This window comes from Rhinoraja longicauda, chromosome 5, assembly GCF_053455715.1.
Source record: "Rhinoraja longicauda isolate Sanriku21f chromosome 5, sRhiLon1.1, whole genome shotgun sequence".
Taxonomy (NCBI): Eukaryota; Metazoa; Chordata; class Chondrichthyes; order Rajiformes; family Arhynchobatidae; genus Rhinoraja; species Rhinoraja longicauda.
In genome coordinates, this window is record NC_135957.1 from 7503929 (window position 1) to 7531821 (window position 27893).

General features: G+C 43.3%; 1 protein-coding gene across 4 annotated transcripts in view; it reads left to right on the top strand.

Annotated features, from left to right (window-relative positions):
- Positions 1-27893, top strand: part of enah (ENAH actin regulator) — a 183906-nt gene that overhangs the window by 27658 nt on the left and 128355 nt on the right. For 2 of the 4 annotated variants that reach the window (XM_078398859.1, XM_078398861.1), the window contains exon 2: positions 2591-2650. The exons of the other annotated variants lie outside the window; for them this stretch is intronic. In XM_078398859.1, coding sequence (XP_078254985.1) covers positions 2591-2650 — 60 coding nt within the window. The remainder of the gene's footprint in view (positions 1-2590; positions 2651-27893) is intronic. 4 annotated transcript variants of the gene reach the window in all.

Consider the following 27893-nt stretch of genomic DNA (forward strand, 5'->3'; position numbering starts at 1 on the left):
AATGTCGCCCATTCCTTCTCTCCTGAGATGCTGCCTGACCTGCTGAGTTACTCCAGCATTTTGTGAATAAATACCTTTGATTTGTACCAGCATCTGCAGTTATTTTCTTATACTGGTATGGTGGTCATTAAGGCTCGTTACCTTACTTTCTTTGGTATTGGGATGATAGTATGTCTTAAAGGATGTGGGAAGTAGAGAGACCTTTAAGATGTTTGTGAATACCTCTGTCAGCTGGCCTGTGCCGTTCCTGAGGATGCTTTGGGGACTCTGTCCCTTTCCTTGGGATCGCTTTCACGAAGGCTGATCTGTGACAGTAGCCATAGGAACAGGTGCATCTCGGTATATTGGGGTGAATGACGTCATTCTACCGACATTTAGTTCGAAACAAGAATTGAATACATTGAACCTATTGGGGAGTAAACATGTTGTCAGTGAAGCTCTGTGACTTCATTTTGTAGTCTGTTTCTGCATGGAAGCCTTGCCGCAATTGATGGCTGTCCGTCTGGTTATCCTGCATCAGCAGATCCAAAATGGTACTCAAGAGTTAGTCACTTTGACATCTATTTCAGTATTCGATGTTCTAAATGTATTTCAAGCACAGAGTTGTCAGCCAAGTAAGCAGAGGCCATTTTTCCAATAATTTTGAAGAATGGTAACACCATGGTTGTGATGCTGGACTATTATTGAAAGGTCCATAACATTTACTTAGAAAAGCAAGTTTAAATCTCAGACAACTGAAGAAGTTAAATTCCAGTGATTCAATTTGGAACATAAGTTGCATTTGGTAATGATGTTTATTTTAATGGTTATTGACTCCTTTTTTCTGTGCATGCATTCACAGGATAATGGAGTATATCTGCACTTCTTTGCAGTGAAGAGAGTTGCATGGGGTATTCTAGGTGAGGCTTTGCTGAAGTCTTGTACAATCTTAGCAAGAGTTCTCTGTTTGGGAATCCAGCCCTCTTACAATAAAAGCTGATGTTTTATAAACCTTCCTATTTACTTTCTGTAGAGCTTGCACAAATACAACAAGATAATTTGGAACCACATTACTAGCTTCCCTTAAAGTGTTTTTATCTTCTTTCCAACATTTTTTTCATGTACTTCATCTGTCATCCTACTGCCCATTTGCCTAATCTGCCTCTATGCCTTTGGAGGCTCTTTGTCTCTGCCTGACAGCTTTCTTTCATCTAGTTCTCCCTTTGGCACCCCAGGGAGCAGTATGCCAATCTGAAAATGGCCTGGATACTCTTTGCCCTTTTAACCAATCCTCTATTCCTAATCTCTTAGCCTGTGATTTATATAACACTTTGCGATGTCTTTAGAAAATCTAGACGTACTTCATACACTAGTTTCTACGTAGCCGTCTTGCTAGTTACACCCACAAACTTTTCCATAGCTGTTAAACAGAATTTTCCCTTCAACATACTGAATGCCTCAGAATTTCAGGTTTTGCCATGTTCCTTGTTAGTATCAGTTTCCAATTACTTTAAATGTTTTCTATCCGCCCTGTTGTGGCACATTTCACTGGTGCACGTCACTTCTTTGTTTGCAAATGTGTGCTATTTGTAAAATGAAATTATGTTGTGTTTTCCCCATGTCCAGGAGGTCATTATGCAGTGAAGTAATCTCTAGATTGGCCCATGGAATACATCAGGGAGCAATGAAATTCCTTGTTCATGTAAAGCTCACAAAAATAAACACCATATGGTTTTGATAAATAATCCTATCATGACAAAAACTGATGCAGTGTTGACAACTATCCCTTTGTCTCCCCAGGTGCTGCTTGACTCGCTGAGTTCCTCCAGTGGTTTGATTTTTGGTTTAAAAGTACTTTATTGACTGTAAGGCTTTTTGGGCCACAATGTATCATATGGACTTCCATATGGACTCTTAATTTCTACGTTATCTTTGATGTCAGAAAAACATGCCAGATAATTTAAGCCATTATAAGCATAAAGCGGGCTGGGAACATGTTGGGGGACTGAGTCAGAAATGACGTTCTTTGAGGTTTAGAAGCAAGGCCGGGGATTTATTTGAAAGCTAAGATGTAATTGAGGAGTTAAGCACACTGATGATGATATTTGAAGCATGGGTGACCCTGAGGTTAATAGACGATTGCATACATTGATGGCTGAGAATGTCTCATCTTTTTGATGGCTCCGATGCTTCTGTTGTATTGCTGCATAGTTTGGATTGGTTTGTCATTTGCACAGTCCATTTAGATGTGTTATTGAAAACTTTGAGGAAGATGAGACAGATAAAGTTAAAGCAACTTGCAGATAAACAAGGATCTAAAGCTATAGTCTTGAATAGTGTGAAGAAAATGTGCTAAATGAGTGAGTTTTTTTATTGACATTAGGATTCTTGTTATTCTCTGTTGTTTACATTTTTAGTCCTTTACCTTCAAGGTGAATTTTCTGACAAGTAAATAAATATTCATTGAATTCTGAATTTCAATTTCTTGCCATTTTAAATGCTAACTTTTTGGGGATACAATTTCATGTCCGTTTGTTCCACGTTATGATTGACATAAAGTTATTGCTCTATTTCTCACTATTTGGTTTCAACTTCTGCTATTTTTTGCTAGTTGTCTGCATGCAGTACCAGTACATCGGGTGATGAACATTTCAGCTGAGAGCAGAAAAAGGTGAATAAGTAATCTTTTGTGGTACTAATGTTTTCTGTTTAAAAGAACTGGAATTCTGGAATTTCATTATTCCTCCTCCCTCAAGGTTCATATTCCTATACAGTAAACTTCGACAGACCCCTTTATAATGGATTTTCGTAATAGCGGACATACCTGTCGACGCCAGGTTCTCTCCCCTCTTACCAGCTACTGCTTTTTGTTGGCCATCGCTTTGCCTACTCCACCTCTTCTTCTACCCCCCCCCCCCTTCCGTCACTCTGCCCACCGTCATCTCTCCCCCCTCACCTCCGCCACCACCTTCTTCTCCCCCTGAGTCTGCCCACCGTCATCTCTCCCCCCTCACCTCCGCCACCACCTTCTTCTCCCCCTGAGTCGCCGACATACTCCACCTTGGAAAACTGTGGGGAAGAAGGAGGAGGAGACGGCAGGGGAGCGGATAAAGCGATGGGTGAGAGGGGAGGGAATCCCACGGTGATCGACCATCTCGGTAATAGGAAACAATCAGCAATAACAGACACCGTTTACTCCCCCTATGGTCTGTTATAACAAGGGTTTACTGTACATTATATTCAGCTTGTGTTAGGCTGTACAATGATATCATTAAGACTTCTAGATTGGATGGGAACCGTGTGAGAACTTTGTTTAAAAGTATTTTCACAAAAGCTCAACTGATCATATGATAGGAAGAGTGATCCATGTCCAAGTTTTTTTGTGACAGGTGCAGTGTACCAGCACCTCCAAAAAGTTTACGAACTAGATTGACGTATAGCACCAATAGTGTTCCATGAATTGTTTATAGGCATACTGTACTTTTTGTGCACCAAAAAGCAATGATCGTACCCAATGGAAATTTCTCCTCTGCTTGGGAAAAGATACAGTGAATTTTACTCATAGTTATTTGATTACTTTCTGGCACTTATGTTATGATTGGTTTTAATATTCTGATCCCAATATGTTTAAAGCATGATTCGCTGGTTAATTAGCATTTCTGCAAATGTCATCTTTTCAGTAGATTTAGATGTTATCCTCAATACAATGCGCGGACAACTTGGCAGGTCAAGCATCATCGAGTATGGGTTGGACAGATGACCTTTTGGGTCGGGCCCAAGTGCATTTGCTTCCTCCACCACCCTGGCTGGCAGCGCATTCCGAAAAAAAATCAAAGGTTGCATATTCTCATCCTAACATAGTGAATGCCATCACGTATTTGACATTTTCACTGCGGGGAAAAAGGTTCTGACTGTCTACCCTGTCAATACTTCCCATAATTTTGTAAGCTTCAATCAGGTTTCCCCTCAGCCTCAGATGCTCCAGGGAAAACAATCTATGTTTGTCTAACTACTCTTTACAGCTCATACCCTCTCATTCTGACCGATCCTGAATAACCTCTTCAGCACCTTCTCAAAAGCTTCCACATCCTTCCTGTTAAGGGGTGTCCAGAACTGTGCACAAATACAGCCTAAACAAACTTTTATCAAGCTACAACATGATTCTTGCACTCAATGCCCAGGCCAATGAAGGCAAACATACTGTATGCTTTTTTGACCACTCTATTTGTGTTGTAACTTTCAGGGGGCTGTGGACTTGGATCCTAAGATCCCTCTGTACATTAATGGTATCAAGGATCTTGCCAATAACAAATATCATAACATTTTGATCTCAGATCACGCTCCAACCTCAATTATCTTTGACTTTAAGCTGTCTAAACGTTGTGCTAAATTGCGACTACGCCTTTCCTTGCTTAATGATGGAACTTTCTGTAAATACATGTCTGAAAAAATTACAGAATATTTGGCGACCAATGACACTTCTGATGTCTCAGACTCCACCTTGTGGGAAGCTTTCAAGGCAGTTATGAGGGGTCATATTATTTTGTATGAAGCGTCTTTAAAGAAATCCAGAGAGAGACGTCTACAAGAAATTGATTCGGAGCTTTCTCCAATGGAGACGTTGTATAGGAGCACAAACAACCCCCAAACGCTGCAAAATATGCTTAGTCTTAAATATGAGTATAACACGATTCTAACAAATCAAGTCAGTGACCAGCTACTGCGACTGAAACAGCGATATTTTGAATTAGGGGACAAACCGCATACATTGTTAGCCCGTCAGCTTAGAGGGCAACAAGCAAGTAGGGCCATACATATAATAAAATCAGGCAAGGGTGTTGCTTTAACCGATCCAAAATTAATAAATGAACGCTTTAAGGAGTATTATCAAGAGCTGTATAAATCCAAAGCTAACGGTGATATCAATGCATGGTTAAAAAAGTTGGACATGCCAAAATTAGATAGTGCCTCTTGTGAGGCCTTGAACTCAGAACCCTCCTCTGTAGAAATCATGGATGCAATTAGGTCGTTGCAAAACGGCAAGAGCCCTGGGCCAGACAGTTTTGGAGTCGAATTTTATAAGAAGTTTGCTGACCAGGTAACTCCGATTCTGCACAGGATGCTCTCCCACTCAATTGAGTTGAAAAAGCTCCCACCATCATTGTACAATGCTAATATTTCTCTCTTATTGAAACAAGACAGGGATGAAACCAATCCCTCCTCATACCGACCAATTTCTATGCTTAATTTGGATCTCAAAATTTTTACTAAAATAATGGCGACTAGACTAAATAAGTGTATAGAATCCATTATCCATACGGATCAGACCGGGTTCATCCCCAATAGGTTCTCTTTCTTTAATGTTAGAAGAGTAATGAATATTATGTATCACAAATTCGACAGTTCTTCCAAACAGGCCATTCTGTGTTTAGACGCAGAAAAAGCTTTCGATCAGGTTGAGTGGGGATATTTACTCAGAGTGCTGGAAGAGTTTGGTCTTGGTGCCTCTTTTATTTCCTGGGTACGTCTTATATATGCTCATCCCACCGCTTCCATACTCACAAACCAGGATAGGTCACCCCCTTTTGCTCTTCAGAGGGGTACGCGACAGGGCTGCCCCCTCTCGCCGCTCCTCTTTGCGTTAGCCATTGAGCCGCTGGCAATCGGCATAAGAGGGCATGTGCTTATAAAACCAATAATACTGGGTGGGGTGGAACATAAGATTTTGCTTTATGTGGATGATATTGCCATCTTTGTATCTGACCCTGAACATTCTGTCCCTTACCTATTCCAGCTTATTAATTCCTTTGGCGAGGTCTCAGGTTACGCTATAAACTGGCAGAAGAGTGAACTTGTATCGTTAACAGCAGAATTAGACCCTGTATTCTTAGCCAACATGCAGTTTAAAACAAATCCGGACAGTATAAAATATCTGGGCATTAAAATATCTAAAAACCCCAAGAGCCTTTTCAAAATTAACTTTACCGAAAGGTTGAACAAGCTAAAGGAGAACATAGAGAAATGGAGAACGTTGCCTATTTCCTTGATTGGCCGCGTGAACGCAGTAAAGATGGTCTCCCTGCCGAGATTTCTGTATCTATTTCAGAATGTCCCTATTTTTATCCCCAAATCCTACTTTAAGTTAATCGATTCTATCATTATGCCATTTATTTGGGGATATAAAGCACACAGGATCTCAAAAGCTTATCTTCAAAAAACGAGGGAACAGGGGGGACTGGGGTTACCATGCTTTTTATATTACTATTGGGCGGCCAATGTTAGAGTCATGGTATACTGGCAGTATGCATATGAACGGGGAGTTGGATATGACCTGCCCCCTTGGCTGGCGATTGAAAAAAGCTTAACCCCAAAAACTTCTCTCCCTGCTCTCCTTTTTTCATTACCCAGATCTCTCACCTCTCTTAGAGAGGATCACTCTGTCCAATGCTCAGAGAATATGGCACCAAATTAGGAAAGCTTGTGAGCTTCCGAATACGTCAATGCACGCCCCAATCTGGCATAACCACGCTTTCCCCCCATCATTTACAGACACAGCGTTCAGAGAATGGAGCTGTAAAGGGACAATAAAAGATCTTTACATAAATAGACACTTTGCATCATTTGATCAGCTACAATCCAAGTTCTCATTGCCCAAAACTCAATTCTTCAGGTACTTGCAGCTGAGAAATTATGTTCGACAAAACAACTCGCTTTTTGAGTCCCTGCCCGAAGACGACTCATTGTCCAAAATTTTGCTGGGTCCCCCGGAAGCAAAGAACCTAATCTCATCTTTTGTAGGTATCTTTTCAAACAAACTAGATAAATCTACTTTTAAAATAAAACAAACCTGGGAAGAAGACCTTAACATTGAAATTGATGACGATGTCTGGAAGGTAGTACTGAAAAGTATAAAATCCTGTTCTATTAATTCTAGGCTACAACTGATTCAATTCAAGGTTATACACAGATTACACTACTCTAAGGTTAAGCTGCATAAAATCTTTCCTGATCTCTCACCTTTGTGTAATAGATGCAAGACCGCTGAGGGTACACTCGCTCACCACTTTTGGACTTGTCCAAAACTGTCTTTTATTTCAATGGTACTCTACTGTTTTAAACGTCACTTTAACTCCGGACCCTGAAACTGCTCTATTCGGGTATTCCACAACGCTTGAGAAGCTAGACCATAATGCTCGCACAATCTTGGTTTATGGTATGGTAATTGCCAACAAATGTATTTTGAAACTATGGAAATCAGACTCTGCTCCTCAGTTTGAGACTTGGTTAAGAGAATTAATGGGCATCTTACACGTAGAGAGGTTGAGATATGAATTGTCTGGCAACCCTCAAACGTTCTTCAACATATGGAACCCAGTGCTGCAGCATATTAAGGACAAGTAAAACTATCCCCTCAATGCCACATGCTTTTGTACCTTCTTTGAATCCAGCAGTGAAAATACTGAAATATTTGACTTGTGAAAATTACCTTGCCTCATGTTTTTGTGCTTTTGTCTTTTTTGTCACATTGTAGTTATGTTTTTTTAATTTTTTTATCTTTATTTATTTATTTATTTGTTTGTTTTCATGATTATATAGGGAAGGGGAGGGATGGGGTTTACTGTTGTTGTTATATGCACTGTAATTAATTAAATTAAAATTAAAAAAAATAAACATTAACAAAATCCATTGTCCGTACAGTTGACCTCCCAAAGTGCAACATCTCACACTGTTTCTGATGAATCTTTACCTGCCATATTTAACTGATCCTACTGTGTATTTTTACAACTTTATTCACCCTCCATAGAAACATAGACATAGAAACATAGAAAATAGGTGCAGGAGTAGGCCATTCGGCCCTTCGAGCCTGCACCGCCATTCAATATGATCATGGCTGATCATCCAGCTCAGTAACCTGTACCTGCCTTCTCTCCATACCCCCTGATCCCTTTAGCCACAAGGGTCACATCTCACTCCCTCTTAAATATAGCCAATGAACTGGCCTCAACTACCTTCTGTGGCAGAGAATTCCACAGACTCACCACTCTGTGAAGAAATGTTTTCTCATCTCGGTCCTAAAAGACTTCCCCCTTATCCTTAAGCTGTGACCCCTGGTTCTGGACTTCCCCAACATCGGGAACAATCTTCCCGCGTCTAGCCTCTCCAACCCCTTAAGAATTTTATATGTTTCTATAAGTTCCCCCCTCGGTCTTCTAAATTCCAGCGAGTATAAGCCTAGTCTATCCAGTCTTTCTTCATATGAAAGTCCTGCCATCCCAGGGATCAATCTGGTGAACCTTCTCTGTACTCCCTCTAAGGCTATAATGTCTTTCCTTAGATTAGGAGACCAAAACTGTACACAATACTCCAGGTGCGGTCTCACCAAGGCCCTGTACAACTGCAGCAGAACCTCCCTGCTCCTATACTCAAATCCTCTTGCTATGAATGCTAACATACCATTCGCTTTCTTCACTGCCTGCTGCACCTGCACGCTTGCTTTCAATGACTGGTGCACCATGACACCCAGGTCACGTTGCATCTCCCCTTTTCCTAATTGGCCACCATTCAGGTAATACTCTGCTTTCCTGTTCTTGCCGCCAAAGTAGATAACCTCACATTTATCCACATTATATTGCATCTGCCATGCATTTGCCCACTCGCCTATCTATCCAAGTCACTCTGCAGCCTCCTAGTATCCTCCTCGCAGCTAACACTGCCACCCAGCTTCGTGTCATCCGCAAACTTAGAGATGTTGCATTCAATTCCCTCGTCCAAATCATTAATATATATTGTAAATAACTGGGGTCCCAGTACTGAGCCTTGCGGCACCCCACCAGTCACTGCCTGCCATTCCGAAAAGGACCCGTTTATTCCTACTCTTTGCTTCCTGTCCGCCAACCAATTCTCTATCCACCTCAACACTGAACCCCCAATACCGTGTGCTTTAAGTTTGTACACCAATCTCCTATGTGGGACCTTGTCGAAGGCCTTCTGAAAGTCCAGATATAACATCGACTGGTTCTCCCTTATCCACTATACTTGTTACATCCTCGAAAAATTCTATAAGATTCGTCAGACATGATTTGCCTTTCATAAATCTGGTCTATAATTCCCTGTTTTCTCTCTCCCTCCCTTTTTAAAAAGTGGGGTTACATTAGCTACCCTCCAATCCTCAGGAACTACTCCAGAATCTAAAGAGTTTTGAAAAATTATCACTAATGCATCCACTATTTCTGGGGCTACTTCCTTAAGCACTCTGGGATGCAGCCTATCTGGCCCTGGGGATTTATCGGCCTTTAATCCATTTAATTTGCCTAACACCACTTCCCGACTAACCTGGATTACCCTCAGTTCCTCCATCTCATTAGACCCCCGGTCCCCTGCTATTTCCGGCAGATTGTTTATGTCTTCCTTAGTGAAGACAGAACCAAAGTAGTTGTTCAATTGGTCTGCCATCTCCCTGTTCCCTATGATCAATTCACCTGTTTCCGACTGCAAGGGACCTACATTTGTCTTAACTAGTCTTTTTCTCTTCACATATCTATAAAAGCTTTTGCAGTCAGTTTTTATGTTCCCTGTCTCGTAATCTATTTTCCCTTTCCTAATTAAGCCCTTTGTCCTCCTCTGCTGGACTCTGAATTTCTATCTCGCCTGTATATAGAATATCTCTGGATGTTGAGCTCCCAGCCTTGGTCACCCTGGAGCCATGTCTCCGTAATCCCAACTATATCATAATCATTAATAACTATCTCCACATTTAATTCATCCACCTTATTACGTATACTCCTTGCATTGAGACACAAAGCCTTCAGGCTTGTTTTTATAACACTCTTGCCCCTTATATAATTATGTTGCAAAGTGGTCCTTTTTGATTTTTGCCCTGGATTTGTCTGCCTGCCACTTTTACTTTTCACCTTGTTACCTATTGTTTCTACCCTCATTTTATACCCCTCTGTCTCTCTGCTCATGTTCCCATCCCCCTGCCATATTAGTTTAAATCCTCCCCGACAGCGCTAGCAAACACTCCCCCAAGGACATTGGTTCCATTCCAGCTCAGGTGCAGACCGTCCTGCTTGTAACGGTCCCACCTCCCCAGAACTGGTTCCAATGTCCCAGAAATTCGAATCCCTCCCCCTTGCACCATTTTCCAAGCCACGTATTCATCTGAATTCATCCATGACCTCACCAATATCTCCAGCTGGAATAACAACCTCTCACCACAAGCTCTGTGGTGATGCCAGTTCTGAATTTAAACTATTGTCATCATGGATCCCTTCAATTTTAGTTTTTTAGATCAGCCTATCATGAGGGTCCTTGTCAAATGCCTCATTGATGTCCATGTAGATGATATTCGCTGCCTTGCTCTCATCAATCAAAAAAAAGTCAGTCAACTTAGTAGGACGTGACTTACCCTGTACAAGGCCATGCTGTCTCTAATTTGCCCATTTAAAAAAAAACCCCCATTTGATTAATTCAATATGTTGGAATTTAAAGATTTGGATTTGTGAATAGAAGATAGATGAATTAGTCGATCGAATTAATGTACTTAATTCCACTTCTGTGGGATTACTGTCAAAGCATGAGTGTGAAGAAAAGAAACGACTCACTTGTTCACATCCAGAAGTGAAATTATCAAATGGGCTTGATATTCTGTGTTTTGTCTGATTTGTGCACTTATATTGTTGGAGCAGAAAAGATTGAGTAACCTGTTGAGCAATGAATTGGGTCAACTATAAATCTAAACTTTTTTAAAAAAGGCACTACCAAGGTTTACAGTTTCTATTTCTGTTATTGCGTATTCAAATAGCTCATTATCTAACTTTAGATTTTTTTTATTCCTGTCCTCCTTTGACTTATGCGAATATTCATTTATGCACGTAGGATTGGCAATAGGATTTTAATAAAGCACTTATTTCTAAAGTAACTTTAAGGAACTCAGGACCTCTTAAAGCAGTTTACAACCTCCTGACAGCACTGTGGCTATACCTTTACCTCAAGGACTGCAGCAGTTCCTGAAAGCAACACCACCACCTTCTCAAGGACTATTATGGATGGGCAATTTAATGCCGGCTCAGCTTGTGATGCTCACATCCCTTGAATGAATAACAAAAACTTCTTGGGACGTTACTTGGTGTCTAGGGTGACTTGTTTCCATTGCAGTTCCGATGTGACTGAGTCCTATTCAGGATTTACAGATTCTTGCGTGGGGACAGGTAAAGTTGCACTGGGTGGTTGGGTCGATGGGCGGCACGGTGGCGCAGCGGTAGAGTTGCTGACTACGGGCGCCGTCTGTACGGAGTTTGTACGTTCTCCGAGTGACCTGCGTGGGTTTTCTCCGAGATCTTTGGTTTCCTCCCACACTCCAAAGACATACAGGTATGTAGGTTAATTGGCTGGGTACAAATGTAAAAATTGTCCCAAGTGGGGTGTAGGATAGTGTTTGTGTGCAGGGATCACTGGGCGGCGCGGACCCGGTGGGCCGAAGGGCCTGTTTCTGCGCTGTTTCTCTAAATCTAAAAATCTAAAAAAAAATGCTTGCTGGTGTTGCAACCAACACTGATGCCTCCTTTATCTATCATCCACGAGGCTGCAGTCACAGGATGCTGACTGGGAGAATTAAACTTGTCTTACTTTATCCTCTTCCACCTGGGGAAGCTGACATCCATTGGTGTTGCTCTGGTTGAAACTGTTGGAATCTGTGTAATGCAGACATGATGAGTGGTACTTGTACATGGGAAACCTTATTTTATTGCTTTATCAATTGAATTTCTTTCTTTGCTAAATAAATAGTCTGCCCAATGTGGGCAAATCATGTCTTTTGCTGAAAGCCTGATAGTAAATGCTGGACAATTTATTATTCATCCAGAGATGTTTCATTATCTTGATTCTAAATTATAAATAGTTACATTTAGGTACTTGGAAAATAATTTTAGAATTGCATTTGATGGAAATCTGAAGTTAAAATAGAAAATTACAGAAACACTCAACAGACCAGGCAACATCTGGGTAAATAGAAAGAGTTTATATTTCACATTGATTAACTTTCCTCAGAACTCTGTTTCTTTGTTCACTATTTCCAATATTTTCTGTTTTTAAGTTCTAATTTTCTTATTTGTGATTCTTCTATCTTGTTGCTAGTTGAGTGATAAATATTATTGCGAAACACTAGTTTTTTTTAGAATATATGGTTCTGATCAAATCAGTATGTTCAAGAAAATAAATTATTAATGTAAGAGCCTTCAAAAGCCACTGACACCACACATGACCACAGTTTAAAGGGGAAGCTCACTCAATGAATCCTAGAAAGGGATAGTTCCTAAGCAATAATCACTTCTGCTATCAGGAATTTCTAGTGACAATGAATGCAAGAGTATCTTCACTCTTTACGGCCCTTGAGAAGTCAACACAATTGGTGAAAAATTAAATGCCGGCTCAGCCTGTGAAGCCCACATCCCTTGAATGAATTAAAAAATAAACTTCTTAGGAAGTCACTTGGCATCTAGGATGACTTCTGTGCCCTTGTGGCCCTTCTAATCGCCTGTTTGAGTTCTATCCTCTTCTTTATATTCCTTTCTTTATATTCCTCAAAGGTCCTGCCTGATTACAACCTCTTAAACCTTGCATGCTCTTCATTTTTCTTTGTGACCAAATTTACAACTTCTGGTCATCCAAGGTTCTCTTTGCCATCCTTATTCCTCTTCTGTACTGAACATCGATCAACTGGTCTTTAAACAACTTCCACATGCCAAACTTGCCCAATAACAATTGCTCCCAGTGTACCCGAGTTCTTGCCTTATAACATTATAGTTTGCCTTAATCCAATTCGACACCTTCTGGCAAGGTCCAGTCTTATCCCTATTCAAAACAATGAAAAAAAAAAAACGAGTTGTGATCACTATCCCTCAAATTTTTTTTAAGGTGGTGAAAAGGATTGATGAGGGTAACACAATTGACATTGCCAACATGGTCGTGTGTAGCAGATTCATCGTAAATGTGAAAACCTCTAGAATCCAATCTAAGAACAGAAGTTTGGATCCAATTTTGCTCAGTGAGAGGGAGCCAAGTACATTGTTGGGTGTTCAGTGAAACCAGGGAGAGCCAAGTTATACCTTTGTCAATGAGATTGGTCGTGCAAATTATTTGTTTTGTGGGACTGGCTAGAATTAGCCACATGAACTGGAAATATTTGCTTGAATGAACAACAAAGTTTGTTGGGGCAATTAAAAATTGCCTTTGACTGGGTCATTTGGAGCTTGGGTGGGCAGGGGAGAAGTGTATTTTAGTGCTTTGAAAAGCAAACATTTGTTGCCCATTCTTAAATGATTATTGGGAGCATTTCAGAAAGAGTATTAATTATAGAAAGATGGAAAATGCTGGAGTAACCCAGCGGGACAGGCAGCATCTCTGGAGAGAAGGAATGGGTGACGTTTCAGGTCGAGACCCTTCAGACAGTCTGAAGAAGGATCTCGACCCGAAACATCACCAATTCCATCTCTCTAGAGATGATGCTGCCTGCTGCGCTGAGTTACTCCAGCATTTTGTGTCTATGATTTAAACCAGCATATGCAGTTCCTTCCTACACAGAGTATTAATTATGACTAAAGTAGGTCTAAAAAGTACTGGCAAACATATAAGGATGTATCTTGTGACTCCAGGAAATATTATGATCTAATATCATTCAATGTGGGATCAGAAATGGATCTTACTGTTATGGGATATTTTTGGGTGGTTACGTACATCTTCATAGAATCCTGAAAATAGTAAGATTGAAAGATACGGCTATTCTGAGGCATATGACATGCGTTTCTTTTAGCAGAGGCAGAGGTAGGTCATGCAAGAAATGTACAAAGTGCTGGCAGGGCAAAGCTAGGGTACTGCAGGTTACATAAATAATGGGATAGCATGAGAAAGAGTGCAGAGGATGTTGAGGGAAAATGTAGTTGTAAGCAAAGAGTGATTAAATAGAATGGTTTTGAAACAATGGATATTTAGAGATTTGGTTATGTCAAAATTGCAGGGTTGAGACAAAGTAAATTGGAAGGATGACTCTTTTTCAGGTTGATAAATAACTCGGAAATAATTTTAAAGGTAATTGCTGGATTAATTAATTGGGAGTTGGAAAATGTTTTGATTTAATAGCAGTATTAGTAGTCTGAACCCACTGCCAAAAAGGCAATAGAATCATTAATCTTCAACAGAACTTGTGTGTCTTGACATACATAAATGATCTAGATGTAAATGTAGATGGGTTGGTGAATAAGTTTGCTGACAACACCCAAATTGGAGGTGTTGCAGACAATGAGGAAGGCTGTCAGAAGATAGAAATATAGAAGCACATGCACGGAGATATAGATTAGCTGCAGATGTGGGCGGAGAAATGGCAGATGGAGTTTAGCCCAGGCAAGTGTGAGATGTTGCACTTTGGGAGGTTAAATGTAAGGAGAGAGCGTACAGTCATTAGCAGCACTGTAAGGAGTTTGTACGTTCTCCCCGTGACCTGCGTGGGTTTTCTCCGAGATCTTCGGTTTCCTCCCACACTCCAAAGACGTACAGGTATGTAGGTTAATTGGCTGGGTAAAAATGTTATAAAAAAAATATTAAAAAAATTGTCCCTAGTGGGTGTAGGATAGTGTTAATGTACGGGGATCGCTGGGCGGCACGGACTTGGTGGGCCGAAAAGGCCTGTTTCCGGCTGTATATATATGATATGATGATATGAAGACCCTTAACAGCATAGATGTGCAGATGGATCTTGGAGTCCAAGTTCATAGCTCACTAACGGTGACAGCGCAAATAGATAGTGTTAAAGAAGATATATGGTATACTTGCCTTAGTTGCTAGAGACATTGAATTTAAGAGTAGGGAAGTCATGATGCAGCTGTATAGGACTTTGGTTGGGCCACATTTGGAGTCTGATCGCCCCATTATAGGAAAGATGTGGAGGCTTTGGAGAGGGTGCAGAGGAGGTTTATCAGAATGCTGCCTGGATTAGAGGGTTTCAGCTACAGGGATAGGTTGGATAGACTTGGATTGTTTTCTCTAGAACATAGAAAAATAGGTGCAGGATAGGCCATTCGGCCCTTTGATCCAGCACCGCCATTCAATAAGATCATGACTGATCATCTAAAATCAGTATCCCTTCCTGCTTTTTCCTAATATCCCTTGATTCTTTAGCCCTAAGAGCTAAATTTAACTCCCTCTTGAAAACATCCAGTGAATTGGCCTCCACTACCTTGTGTGGCAGAGAATTCCACAGATTCACAGCTTTTTGGGTGAAAAAGTTTTTCCTCGTCTCAGTCCTAAATGGACTGCCCCCTATTCTTAAACTGTGACCCCTGGTTCTGGACTCCCCCAACATCGGGAACATTTTTCCTGCATCTAGCCTGTCCAATCCTTTAAGAATTTTATATGTTTTTATAAGATCTCCTCTCATCCTTCTAAATTCCAGTGAATACAAGCCCAGTGGACCCATTCATTCATCATATGTCAGTCCTGTCATCCCGGGAATTAACCTGGTGAACCTATGCTGCACTCCCTCAATAGCAACAATGTCCTTCCTCAAATTAGGAGACCAAAATTGCTCTCATTACTCCAGATGCGGTCTCACCAGTGCCCTGTACAACTGCAGTAGGACCTCCTTGCTCCTCAACTCAATTCCTCTTGCAATGAACTGGGAAATGGCTCCGTACTTCTGAGGTTGTAGGGATACTTGATGAAAGTATATACAATTATGAGAGGGGTAGATAGGGTAGACAGTCAACCTTTTTCCCAGGGTGGAAATGTCCAACACTGAAGGGCATAGCTCTAAGGAGGCCTGGAACACATTGCCAGGGCTAGCGGTGGAGACAGATACAATAGTGACGTTTAAGAAGCTTTTGGTTAGGCACAGGGAATAGAAGGATATGAATCATGTACAGGCAGATGATATCAGTTTAACTAGGCGTCATGTTCGGTACAGACATTGTGGGTGAAGGGCCCGTTCCTGTGTCATACTGTTCTATGACCCTGCAGGTCTATAGGTCTGGAGCTTGGTTATGGGATTAGGTTGGATGGAGGCATTTCAGATGGCCTACACTTTGCCAAATGGTCTCCTTGGCTGTTATTCTTTGTGTGCTGATAATCTGAATAAGATTTTTGTTGGCATTATCCAGAGAGAGAGAGCACATTGGTCATAATTTTTTTTTTTTTTTGGAACCTTGGCTCTTGCTGGTGTTAATCAATTGTAGCTTTTTTTTCAACACTGCTTAATAATTTTACACAGATTGAGTTAAGCTCTGTGTGAATTACCAAATTGTCTAAGGCACTGGGAAGTAAGTGCAAGATTTTAATTGTCAGTTTCTATTGCATGTGCTTCAGGGACTGATATGTTCATTGTTAATTTTGGTTGAGGGGGTGAACAAGTGAGCCATAAATACATTGCCTAATGAGTCATTGTAAGAATTAAAGCTCGTTACAGATACTGTTTTCCTTGTGTCCTGTGGAAATTTGGCTTCTGCGATGAAGCCCTCCCTGTAATCCAAATTGTGACCTTCAGCACAAACTATTTTGCTCCATTGTTTTGCCATTGCATTTCCTCTTAACGGTGACAGTGAATACCAAACTAATGTCTCATGACTCTAATGAAAGTTATGCATCAGGTTTAAAAGAAACAACATTGGTCATTTTACAAATCATCTTTTTAAATTTAAATTGCATCTCCTAATAATTCTTTACATCCTCATTTTAAATGTTTTCTGCACGTATCATCCCTGAATCCTCTTTCTTTCTCCCTCATGAATAAAGCATCTCCAAAAAATATACAGACGAGATGTGCAGATGTCTCTTTGCTGTGTGTCTCTGACTGTAAACAATGTGTGCTATTGCCATTCTGATCACTCTGGAAAGAGATTTCTTCTAAATTGTTCAGGTAAAATTGTTCAGGTGTCTGCCTTTGCTCTAGACTTAGTTATTTTTATTGCAGTTTATTGTCACGTGTACCAAGGTACAGTGAAAATTTTATTTGTTGCGTGCTATCCAGTCAGCAGAAAGACTACACATGATTACAATCAAGCCGTCCACAGTTTACAGATATAGGATAAAGGAAATAATGTTTAGTGCAAGGCAAAGTTCAATTAAAGATAGCCCGAGGTTCTCCAATGAGGTAAATTGCAGGTCAGGACTGCTGTCTAGTTGTTGGAATGGTTCAGTTTTCTGATAACAGCTGGGAAGAAACTGTCCCTGAATCTGGAGGTAAGAGTTTTCATACTTCTGTACCTCTTCCCTGATGAGAAAGGGGAGAAGGAGTGACCGGGGTGAGACTCATCCTTGACCATGCTGGTGGCCTTGCTGGGGCAGTGTGAAGTGTAGATGGAGTCAATGGAAGGGAGGTTGGTTTGCATGATGGTCCGGGCTGCGTCCATAATTCTCTGCAATTTCTTGCGGTCTTGGATTGAGCTGTTCCCAAACCATGCTGTGATGCATTCCAATAAAATGCTTTCTATGGCGCATCTGTAAAAGTTGCTGAGTGTTGTTAGGGATATGCTGAACTTCCTATGCTGTCTAAGGAAGTAGAGGCATTACTGTGCTTTCTTGGCAATTTCTTCGACATGGCTGGTCCAGAACAAGTTGCAAATGATGTTTACTCCTAGGAACCTATTATCTATATATTATTGGGTGATTAGAACTCTCTACAATTGCATGCGATTTGGAACATGCAATTATGATTCAGCCACTGCGCCTTTGGCAGGTTTTTCTAGCTATTCAATTAATTGTACTCCCTTATTTGGAAGTTCTGCACATTTCTTCTAAATTAATGCAAGTCTTTTTTAAGAACGCTTTCGCTGAATCTGCTTCCACTACTTGTATTACCTTTGTTTTTGTTTCTCCTGCGACTCAGGAGGAGTCCATTTAGCCCATTGCAGCCTCGCAGCATAGCAGACTAATCTGACCCATTTCCCAGCTCTTTTCTGTAACCATACAATTTACTCTCTCATGCACTCTCATCTGTTTTAAAATGACTGACCGTCTTAGTTCTAAACGGTGACTCCCTAGTTCTAAGGTAGACACAAAATGCTGGAGTAACTCAGCGGGTCAGGCAGCATCTCGGGAGAAAAGGAATGGGTGACGTTTCAGGTCGAGACTGTTCTTCAGGCTGATGTCAGGGGAGGGGGCAGGACAAAGATAGAATGTAGTCGGAGTCAGAAAAACTAGTGGGAGAACTGAAAAGGGGGAGGGGATAGAGAGGGAAAGCAGGAACTATCTAAAGTTAGAGAAGTCAATGTTCATACCGCTGGGGTGCAAACTACCCAAGCGAAATATGAGGTTCAATTCCTCCAATTTGTGTTTGGCCTCACTCTGACAATGGAGGAGGCCCTGGTCAGATTGGGTTTGGGAGGGGGAGGTGAAGTGCTGAGCCACCTGGAGATCAAGTAGGTTAAGACGATCTGAGCAGAGGTGTACAGCGGTGCTTGGTCTCGCCGATATAGAGAAGTTGACTCCTGGGACAGCGGATATAGTAGATGAGGTTGGAGGAGGTGCAGGTGAACCTCTGCCTCACCTGGAAAGACTGTTTGGATCCTTGGATGGAGTCGAGGGGGGAGGTAAAGGGATAGGTGTTGCATCTCCTGCGGTTGCAGGGGAAAGTTTGGGTGGGAAGGGATGAGTTGACCAGGGAGTTTCGGAGGGAACGGTCTCTGCGGAAAGCAGAAAGGGGGGGAGATGTGACCTGTAGTGAGATCCCGTTGGAGGTGGCGAAAATGTTGGAGGATTATGTGTTGTATGCGATGGCTGATGGGGTGGAAGGTGAGGACAAGGGGGACTCTATCCATGTTACGAATGGGGGGAGGGGTAGCAAGAGTGGAGCTGCGGGATTTCGAGGAGACCATAGTGAGAGCCTCATCTACAATGGAAGAGGGGAACCCCAGTTTCCTAAAGAATGAGGACATCTCCGATGCCCTGGTATGGAACACCTCATCCTGGGCGCAGATGCTGTGTAGACCGAGGAATTGGGAGTCGGGAATGGAGTCTTTACAGGAAACAGGGTGGGAAGAAGTGTCGTCAAGATAGCCATGGGAGTCAGTAGGTTTGTTGTAGATGTCGGTCAATAGTCCCAGCGCAAATTGGAGGAACAGCACTTTATATTTCGCTTGGGGAGTTTACACCCCAGCGGTATGAACATTGACTTCTCTAAGTTCAGATAGTCCCTGCTTTCCCTCTCTCTCCCCTCCCCTTCCCAGTTCTCCCACGAGTCTTCCTGTCTCCGACTACATTCTATCTTTGCCCCGCCCCATCCCCTGACATCAGTTTGAAGAAGGGTCTCGACCCGATACATCACCCATTCCTTCTCTCCCAAGATGCTGCCTGACCCGCTGAGTTACTCCAGCATTTTGTGTCCACCTTCGATTTAAACCAGCATCTGCAGTTTTGTTTCCTACTCCCTAGTTCTATATATTCCATGCAAGACATATCTTCTCCATATATGCTTATCTGTTGTGCTTACCCAGTCAGGCCAACAAATGTCTCCAAGCCCACTACTCTTAGGATTTTTGTAGCTATTCAGTTAATTGTACTCCCTTATTTGTAAGTTCTGCACTTATTTCTTCTCCACTTCTGCACATGCTTACCCTTCCTCCAATTGAAAACTAATGTTTTCTTACCTGGATAAACAAGGAACTGCAGATGCCAGTTAGCAACTGGGACATCCACTAGACCGTGGTGGACGGAGAGTAATTGTTCTACGCTTGGTCTCGTCATTATAAAGGATGTGCACGTGAACTTCTGTCTAAACTGGAAGGACTGATGGGATCCCTGGATAGATGTGTGGAGGAGGTATTGGGACAGGTGTTTCATGTATCCACCTATCACTTGCCAGCTTTTGTCCTGTCTCTCTTCTCTTCCTGCTTTCTTTACGTCTGAGGAAGGGTCCCGACCCAAAATATTTATTCATGTTGTCCAGAGATGCTGCCTGACCAGCTGAGTTACTCCAGTGCTTTGCATCTATTTTCGTTTTCTGCATGGAAACAATGCTTTCAGCCCAAATTGCCCATGCCAACCAAGATGCCCCATGTACACTACTCTCACCTGCCCGCCTTTGGCCCATATCCCTCTAAATCTCTCCTATCCATGTACCTGTCCAATTGTCTTTTAAATGTTATTATAGTACCTGTCTGACTCTAAATTGTCTTTCTGAAATGGCCTATTAACTAATGTGGTTCATGGGCAATTAGAGATGTACAGTTTGTGCTAACCTGCTTGGTGATGTGCATATCTTGTGAATGACGAATGTTTCCTTTGTGAAAGAAATCTACTATACCTTCATGGAAATGGGTGATTTAACTGAAACTGTTAATCATGCTGGCATTTGTGCTCTCGAGCCTTCTCCTTTGTCAACAGAATGCATTTGCCTATTTATTTATTTTTCCTAAAATTAATCCATATGATTAATTTGTAGCAAGTTCCACATTATCACAGCTCTGTAATAGAAAGTCTCATCCAAATTTATTATTGGATTTCATGGTGACCAACTTAAAATGATGGGTTGTAGCTTTGCTAATAGAAAGACATTCTGTGTGTTGGATGTTAAACCAAAACTGTTTAGATGTGCTCTTATACTGACGTCACTACCGGTGTACCAGATATAAAATGCATATGAAAACAAAATAAAAGTCTTCTCTTCCGGTTAAAGCAACACCGACGTATGAGAGCATGTGTGTTTATTCCTCCGAAGAATAAAAGCATAATACCGACTATCCTGCCCTTGAGATGCAAACGCCAACACTGTGCTTACTGTCAATTTTTATGAACCCTATCAGGCCATTTCTCCCCAACCCCCTCCCCCCCAATAAGAATGGGATGGGAGGGGGGTGGAAATATAGAGCCTTATTTAATAAGAATATTGCTCGGATGCAGCAAGCATTTAAGATTCCAATGGTTAAACGTTAATGGTACGGAAGTCTGAAAATATTAGTTTGGGATTCTTGGGAATAAAATATGTATTCATTTGAAAAGACGGATTGATTAGGAATAGTGAGTATGGTATGTGCACGGGAGATTATGACTCAGGAATTTGAGTTTTTTGAAGAAGGTTGATGACGTAGGGCCGTAGACATAGTCTCTCTCCATGGACATCAGCAAAACCATTGATAGGTTCCACATGGTAGGCTGCTCTGAAAGGTGAGACCGCATTGGGATTTGGGGAGAACCAGCTAACTGAATACAGAATTAGTTTAATGGTAAGAAGCAGAGGCCTCTGACAAATGGTGTGACCTTAGGAATCGATGCTGGGCCCATTGCTATTTGTCGTCTATATCAATGACTTGGATGAGAGTGCACAAGGCAACGTCAGTAAGTTTGCAGATGTCGTAAAAATAGGTGGTATCGTAGACAATGACGATGGTAATCAAGACAGCAGAATCTTAATCAGCTGGGCAAGTGGGCTGAGCAATGGCAAATGGAATTTAATTTGGGTAAGTGTGAAGTGTTGCACTTTGGGAAGTCAAATCAGGGCATGATCTTCACAGTGAATGGTAGGGCCCTGGGGAGATTTTTTAGAGCAAGGTATATCAGAGTTCAAGTGTTTGCAAGTAGTGCCGCAGGTACATAGTGTGGTGAAGAAGGCTTTTGGGACGTTGGCCTTCATTGGTCAGGAAGTTATAGAAGTTGGGATATTATGTTTAGTTTAGTTCAGAGATATAGCGCAGAAACAGGCCCTTCGGCCCACCGGGTCCGCGCCGACCAGCAATCCCCGCACATTAACACTATCCTACATCCACTAAGGACAAATTTTACATTTACCAAGCCAATTAACAAACAAACCTGTACTTCTTTGGCGTGTGGGTGGAAACCGAAGATCTCGGAGAAAACCCACGCATACCTACGGTGAGAATGTCACAACTGTACATGATGCTGGTGAAGATGTACTTGGAATATTGTGTTCAGTTTTGATCACCCTGCGAAAGGAAAGATGCCATTCAGCTGGAAAGAGTGTAAAGAAGATTTATGCTGATGTTGCCAGTACTCGAGGGGGTACTGAGCTATAGAAAGAGGTCAAACAGGCTAAGATATATTCCTTGGAGGCTGAGAAGTGATTTTATAGAGGTATATAACATCATGAGGAGAATAGATAGGGTGAATATACATAGACTTTTTCCCAGTTACGGAAATCAAGATCTGTAGGACATGGGCCTAAGGTGAGAGACGTAAAATGTAACAGGAATCTGAGAGGCAACTTTTAGGAGATCAGTGGGATGGATGTGCTGGCTGCTTCGGGCTGCAGGTATCTTCTGCATGGAATTTTGGTAAGCATCAATGTCTATGCATCTGCATGGTTCAGTTAAATACCTTTGTTTAACCACATCCATGTCTATGTTGGCCAATGTTTTTATTTAAAGATATTGCCGGGCGCACATTTTGGAACTGTTTGGGTTACAAGTCACTGATCTCACAGTTTATCCACGTTTTATTCAATCTACCACGCTCTCGGCTTGGCAAAAATCTTTGAGACAAATTATTTTCACAATTCAGGAATGATGGGAGCAGAGAGAGCATGGTTCGATAATTGTAGCCATTTCTATAAGGAGCTACTTCAGGTAGCATTTTATGACCAAAATACAGAGAAGGTTTAGAAATACCTACCCCGAATGTCATTTGTTGTGAGGTCAGTTATTACATCCATGAAACAATGTTACAAGTTATGTTAACTGGAAGTAAAAGGGTATATGGGACAAAGGTAACAATGATATTGGGCCCATATAATGAATGAATAAGAAAATAACTGCAGATGCTGGTACAAATCGATTTATTTACAAAATGCTGGAGTAACTCAGCAGGTCAGGCTGCTCTCATGGGAGGAGTTGGGAGGAGTTGGCTGCGCCTAACGGCTGCGGCTCTCTGGCAGTCTGTTGTCTTTTTTTCTTTTTTTTTTTGTTTGTGTCGGTGTTGGGATGGTTTTTGTTTCTGTTTTTGGCTGTGTATGTGTGGTGGGGGTGGGGGTGGGGGTGTGGGGTGGGGGTGTGGGGTGGGGTGGGGGGGTGGGGCGGGGGGAAACCTTTATTTTATTAGGTCTCTTCCCCGGGGCGCGGCTCGGCTGCGGGCCTTAACATTGCCGGCGCAGCTCGGCTGCGGGACGTTTCAGTGCCCGGTGCGGCTCGGCTGCGGGCCTTAACATTGCCGGCGCAGCTCGGCTGCGGGACGTTTCAGTGCCCGGTGCGGCTCGGCTGCGGGCCTTAACATTGCCGGCGCAGCTCGGCTGCGGGACGTTTCAGTGCCCGGTGCGGCTCGGCCGCTGGACTTAACATCGCCCGGTGCGGCCGCGGGACGTTTCAGTGCCCGGTGCGGCTTGGCCGCTGGACTTAACATCGCCCGGTGTGGCCGCGGGACGTTTCAGTGCCCGGTGCGGCTTGGCCGCTGGACTTAACATCGTCAGCGCTGTTCGGCCGCGGGACGTTTCAGTGCCCGGTGCGGCTCGGCCGTTGGACTTAACATCGCCCGGTGTGGCCGCGGGACGTTTCGGTGCCCGGGGCGGCTCGGCCGGGGGGCCTTCCATCCCCTTGCGGGGGCTGTGCGTGTCGTTTGCCTCGGTAGGGGTCGAGCTGCCTGTCCGTGGGTGCGGGGGGAAGAGAGGGGAAGTTTTGTTGCCTCCATCACAGTGAGGAGGTGTTTGGAGTCACTGTGATGGATGTTTGTGTTGGGGTCGGGTGTCCTGTGTTCTTTTCTTTTTTGCTGTATTTTGTGTGACTGCTGAAATTTCGCTCGGTGTTGTGCCGAGTGACAATAAAGTGTTGTTATGTTATGTTATGTTATGTTATAAGAAAATAACTGCAGATGCTGGTACAAATCGATTTATTCACAAAATGCTGGAGTAACTCAGCAGGTCAGGCAGCATCTCATCAGGAAACGGGGCTTCCCCATCTCCATTATAGATGAGGCTCTCACTAGGGTTTCTTCTACCTCCGCTCTTGCTCTCCCTCCCCCCACTCGCAACAAGGACAGAATCCCACTCAGTCTCACCTTCCACCCCACCAGCCAGCGGATCCAACATATCATCCACCAACATTTCCGTCACCTACAACGGGACCCCACCACTGGCCATATCTTCCCATCCTCTCCCCTCTCTGCGTTCCGCAGAGACTGTTCCCTCCGTAACTCCCTGGTCCACTCGTCCCTTCCTACCCAAACCACCCCAACCCCGGGCACTTTCCCCTGCAACCGTACGAGATGCAACACCTGTCCCTTTACCTCCCCCCTCTTTCCAGGTGAGACAAAGGTTCACCTGCACCTCCTCCAACCTCATTTATTGCATCCGCTGCTCAAGATGTCAACTCATTTACATCGGCGAAACCAAGCGCGGGCTCGGCGATCGCTTCGCTGAACACCTGCGCTCGGTCCGCATTAACCAAACTGATCTCCCGGTGGCCGAGCACTTCAACTCCCCCTCCCATTCCCAGTCTGACCTTTCTGTCATGGGCCTCCTCTAGTGCCATAGTGAGGCCCACCGGAAATTGGAGGAACAGCACCTCATATTTCGCCTGGGCAGTTTGCAGCCCAGTGGTATGAACATCGACTTCTCCAACTTTAGATAGTTCCTCTGTCCCTTCCTTCCCCTCCTCCCCTCCTCCTTCCCAGATCTCCCTCTATCTTCCTGTCTCCACCTATATCCTTCCTTTGTCCCGCCCCCCTGACCTGCTGAGTTACTCCAGCATTTTGTGAATTAATGAATGAATAAGTTTATTGGCCAAGTATGTACACATACAAGGAATGTGCCTTGGTGCCCCGCTCACAAGTAACACAAACATACAGTAAACAATTAAGAATAAAGCATAAAACATTAAAACATTAAGAATACACATTACAATTTCAACATGTGAGTGAAATAAACCAGAGCAAAAAGAGACTACAGACTTTTGGTAAACATGTGAGTGAAATAAACCAGAGCAAAAAGAGACTACAGGCTTTTGGTTAATACTAGACCAAGCGGACCCGTTGGGCCCAAACCTCTCCTGCATTGGTGCAGCACCCGGTCCTCCCCCCCCCTTCCCCTCTCTTCTCAACCCCCCTCTCCCTTCTCCCCCACTCCCCCCCCTCCTTCTCTCCTCCCCTCCCCCTTCCCCTCCTTTTAAACATTAAAATGTGAATAACTTTAAAAATATAAGACTGATTTCAATAAAACTACTTGCATTATCACTAAAGTGACGCTGGGCATAAAATTGTCGTGCTATCGTGTAGCGTTTTCATCATATCATATCATATCATATATATACAGCCGGAAACAGGCCTTTTCGGCCCACCAAGTCCGTGCCGCCCAGCGATCCCCGTACATTAACACTATCCTACACCCACTAGGGACAATTTTTACATTTACCCAGCCAATTAACCTACATACCTGTACGTCTTTGGAGTGTGGGAGGAAACCGAAGATCTCGGAGAAAACCCACGCAGGTCACGGGGAGAACGTACAAACTCCTTACAGTGCAGCACCCGTAGTCAGGATCGAACCTGAGTCTCCGGCGCTGCATTCGCTGTAAAGCAGCAACTCTACAGCTGCGCTACCGTTCAGTCACAAACGAGAGTTTTAGTATATAGATGATGTGGCAAACATCGTCAGGGGTAAATTATAGCCTATGATTCCTGTGGTAGTCAATTTTTTTAGAAACACATGGAAAAAGTCCAAAGAGGGTAGGAATGTCTCCATTTGGTAAGAAGTAGAACATGATCCACAATCTGATTTGTGGGATGCGGATGGTCTGATTGGCCTAATCTTGCTATTTCCTTGTGTTCTTCATGGCGAGCCTCCTTAAAAACTGCAGCACAGTTAGATAGGAAGTTCCAAGAATATTACTTGGAAAGCAATTAAATGGACCTGAAAAAATATATATTGTTTTATTAATTTATTCATGGGTTGTGGACATGGCTAGCAATTCCTGTATTGCTATTGATTTATGGTTGTCACATGTACCAACATACAGTGAAAAACTTTGTTTTGTGTGCTATCCAGACAAATCATCCCACATACGAGGACAATCAAACCATAAAACAGGTTGGGCAAAGACAAAGGAAAGAGTGCAGAATATTGTGTTACGGCTGCAGTTCAAATTAAGATTTTTTTTAAAGCACCAGGTCTGCACCAAGTTCCATTGTTCATTGTTCATCCTTAATTCCGAACCAGATGTAGTTAAGAATTGAAACCATTTGTGGATCTGAAGTTGCAATGGATTAGACTGAATAAGTACAGCAGATGTTCTCTCCTGAAGGCCATTAGTGAACAAGAAAGCTTTTACCACAGCCTGCTAGTTTCCTGACACCATGACTCACCAGTATTTAAATCCAGATTTACTTAAGGATTTGTGTTTAAATTTCACGTGCCATGTTGGCCTTGGGATCAATGATCAAAATATCTGATTACCAGTTGAATAAATCCATACCATACCATGATGTCAGTAAAGTGTAGGAGTATGGTGGTGATGCAGTGGTTAAGTTATTGTACCTGTAATCCAGAAGGCTAACATATAGGGACATATGGAGTCCAAATCTTATTGTGGCAGCTGTGGAATTTAACCTGTTAATAATCTGGAATGTGGTAATGTGTTAATAAGACACAAAGACTGAAAAGCAGAGAGCACAAATTATTTTATTTTGTCCTTGGTGGTCCTGGCACTGTCAGCATTTGTTGCCCATCTTTCATTGCCCTCAAGAATATGGTGACGAATGGCTGCAGTCTGCTTGGTCAAAGCAGTTTGCCGGTCACATTGAATAGCGTTCCAGGGTGTGACTTGGATGGAAGTCAGGAGTCAGTGATGTTCTGTGCACCAGATGTTCTTGTCTTGTTGCTAAATGTCATGGGTTTGGGAGACACTTTATTAGCCTGGGCAAGTAACTGCAGAGCATTTTGTAGTTTCTAGACATTGCAGCCACTGTTTGCTAATGATTGAAGGAGTGAATATTTAAACTGCCCTCAAGGCTACTATTTAAGCTGGTTGCTTTGGTCTGGAAGGTGCTGAGTTTCATGAATGTTATTGAGGCTGCATTCATTCAAGCAAGTGGAGAGCATTACATCGCAATCTTGACTCGTGGCATGGTGGAATGGTTTGGAGTGTAAGGCAGAAATACTCTTGCTACAAGATAGCCAGCAGTGACCTGCTCTTATAGGCTGGTCCAGTCGTGTTTCTGGTCATTAATGATCCTTAGGATGTTGTGTGGGAATTTGGCAATAACAGAGCTTTATTTGTCGTTCGGTACCGAAGTACCGAACGAAACTACATAGCAGTCATAGAAAAAAAAAAAGAACACAAGACACATAACCCCAACACAAACGTCCATCACAGTGACTCCAAACACCCCCTCACTGTGATGGAGGCAACAAAACTTCCACTCTCTTCCCCACGCCCACGGACAGACAGCTCGTCCCCGACCGATCCGCACAGTCCCCGCACCGGGCGCTGAAACGTCTCGCGGCCGAACCGGGCGATGAAAGGCCCGCGACCAAGCCTTGCGCAGCTAAGTCCCGTGGTCGAGCCGCACCGGGCGATGTCAAGTCCTGCAGCCGAGCCGCACCAGCGGTGAAAAGTCCCGCAGCCGAGCCGCACCGGGCGATGTAAAGCCCCGCGGCCGAGCCGCACCGGGCGATGTTAAGTCCCGCAGCCGAGCCGCACCAGCGATGTAAAGCCCCGCAGCCGAGCTGCACCGGGCGATGTTAAGCCCCGCAGCCGAGTTGCACCGGGCGGTGTTAAGCCCCGCAGCCGAGCTGCACCAGCGATGTAAAGCCCCGCAGCCGAGTTGCACCGGGCGGTGTTAAGCCCCGCAGCCGAGCCGCACCAGCGATGTAAAGCCCCGCAGCCGAGTTGCACCGGGCGGTGTTAAGCCCCGCAGCCGAGTTGCACCGGGCGGTGTTAAGCCCCGCAGCCGAGCTGCACCGGGCGATGTTAAGCCCCGCAGCCGAGTTGCAC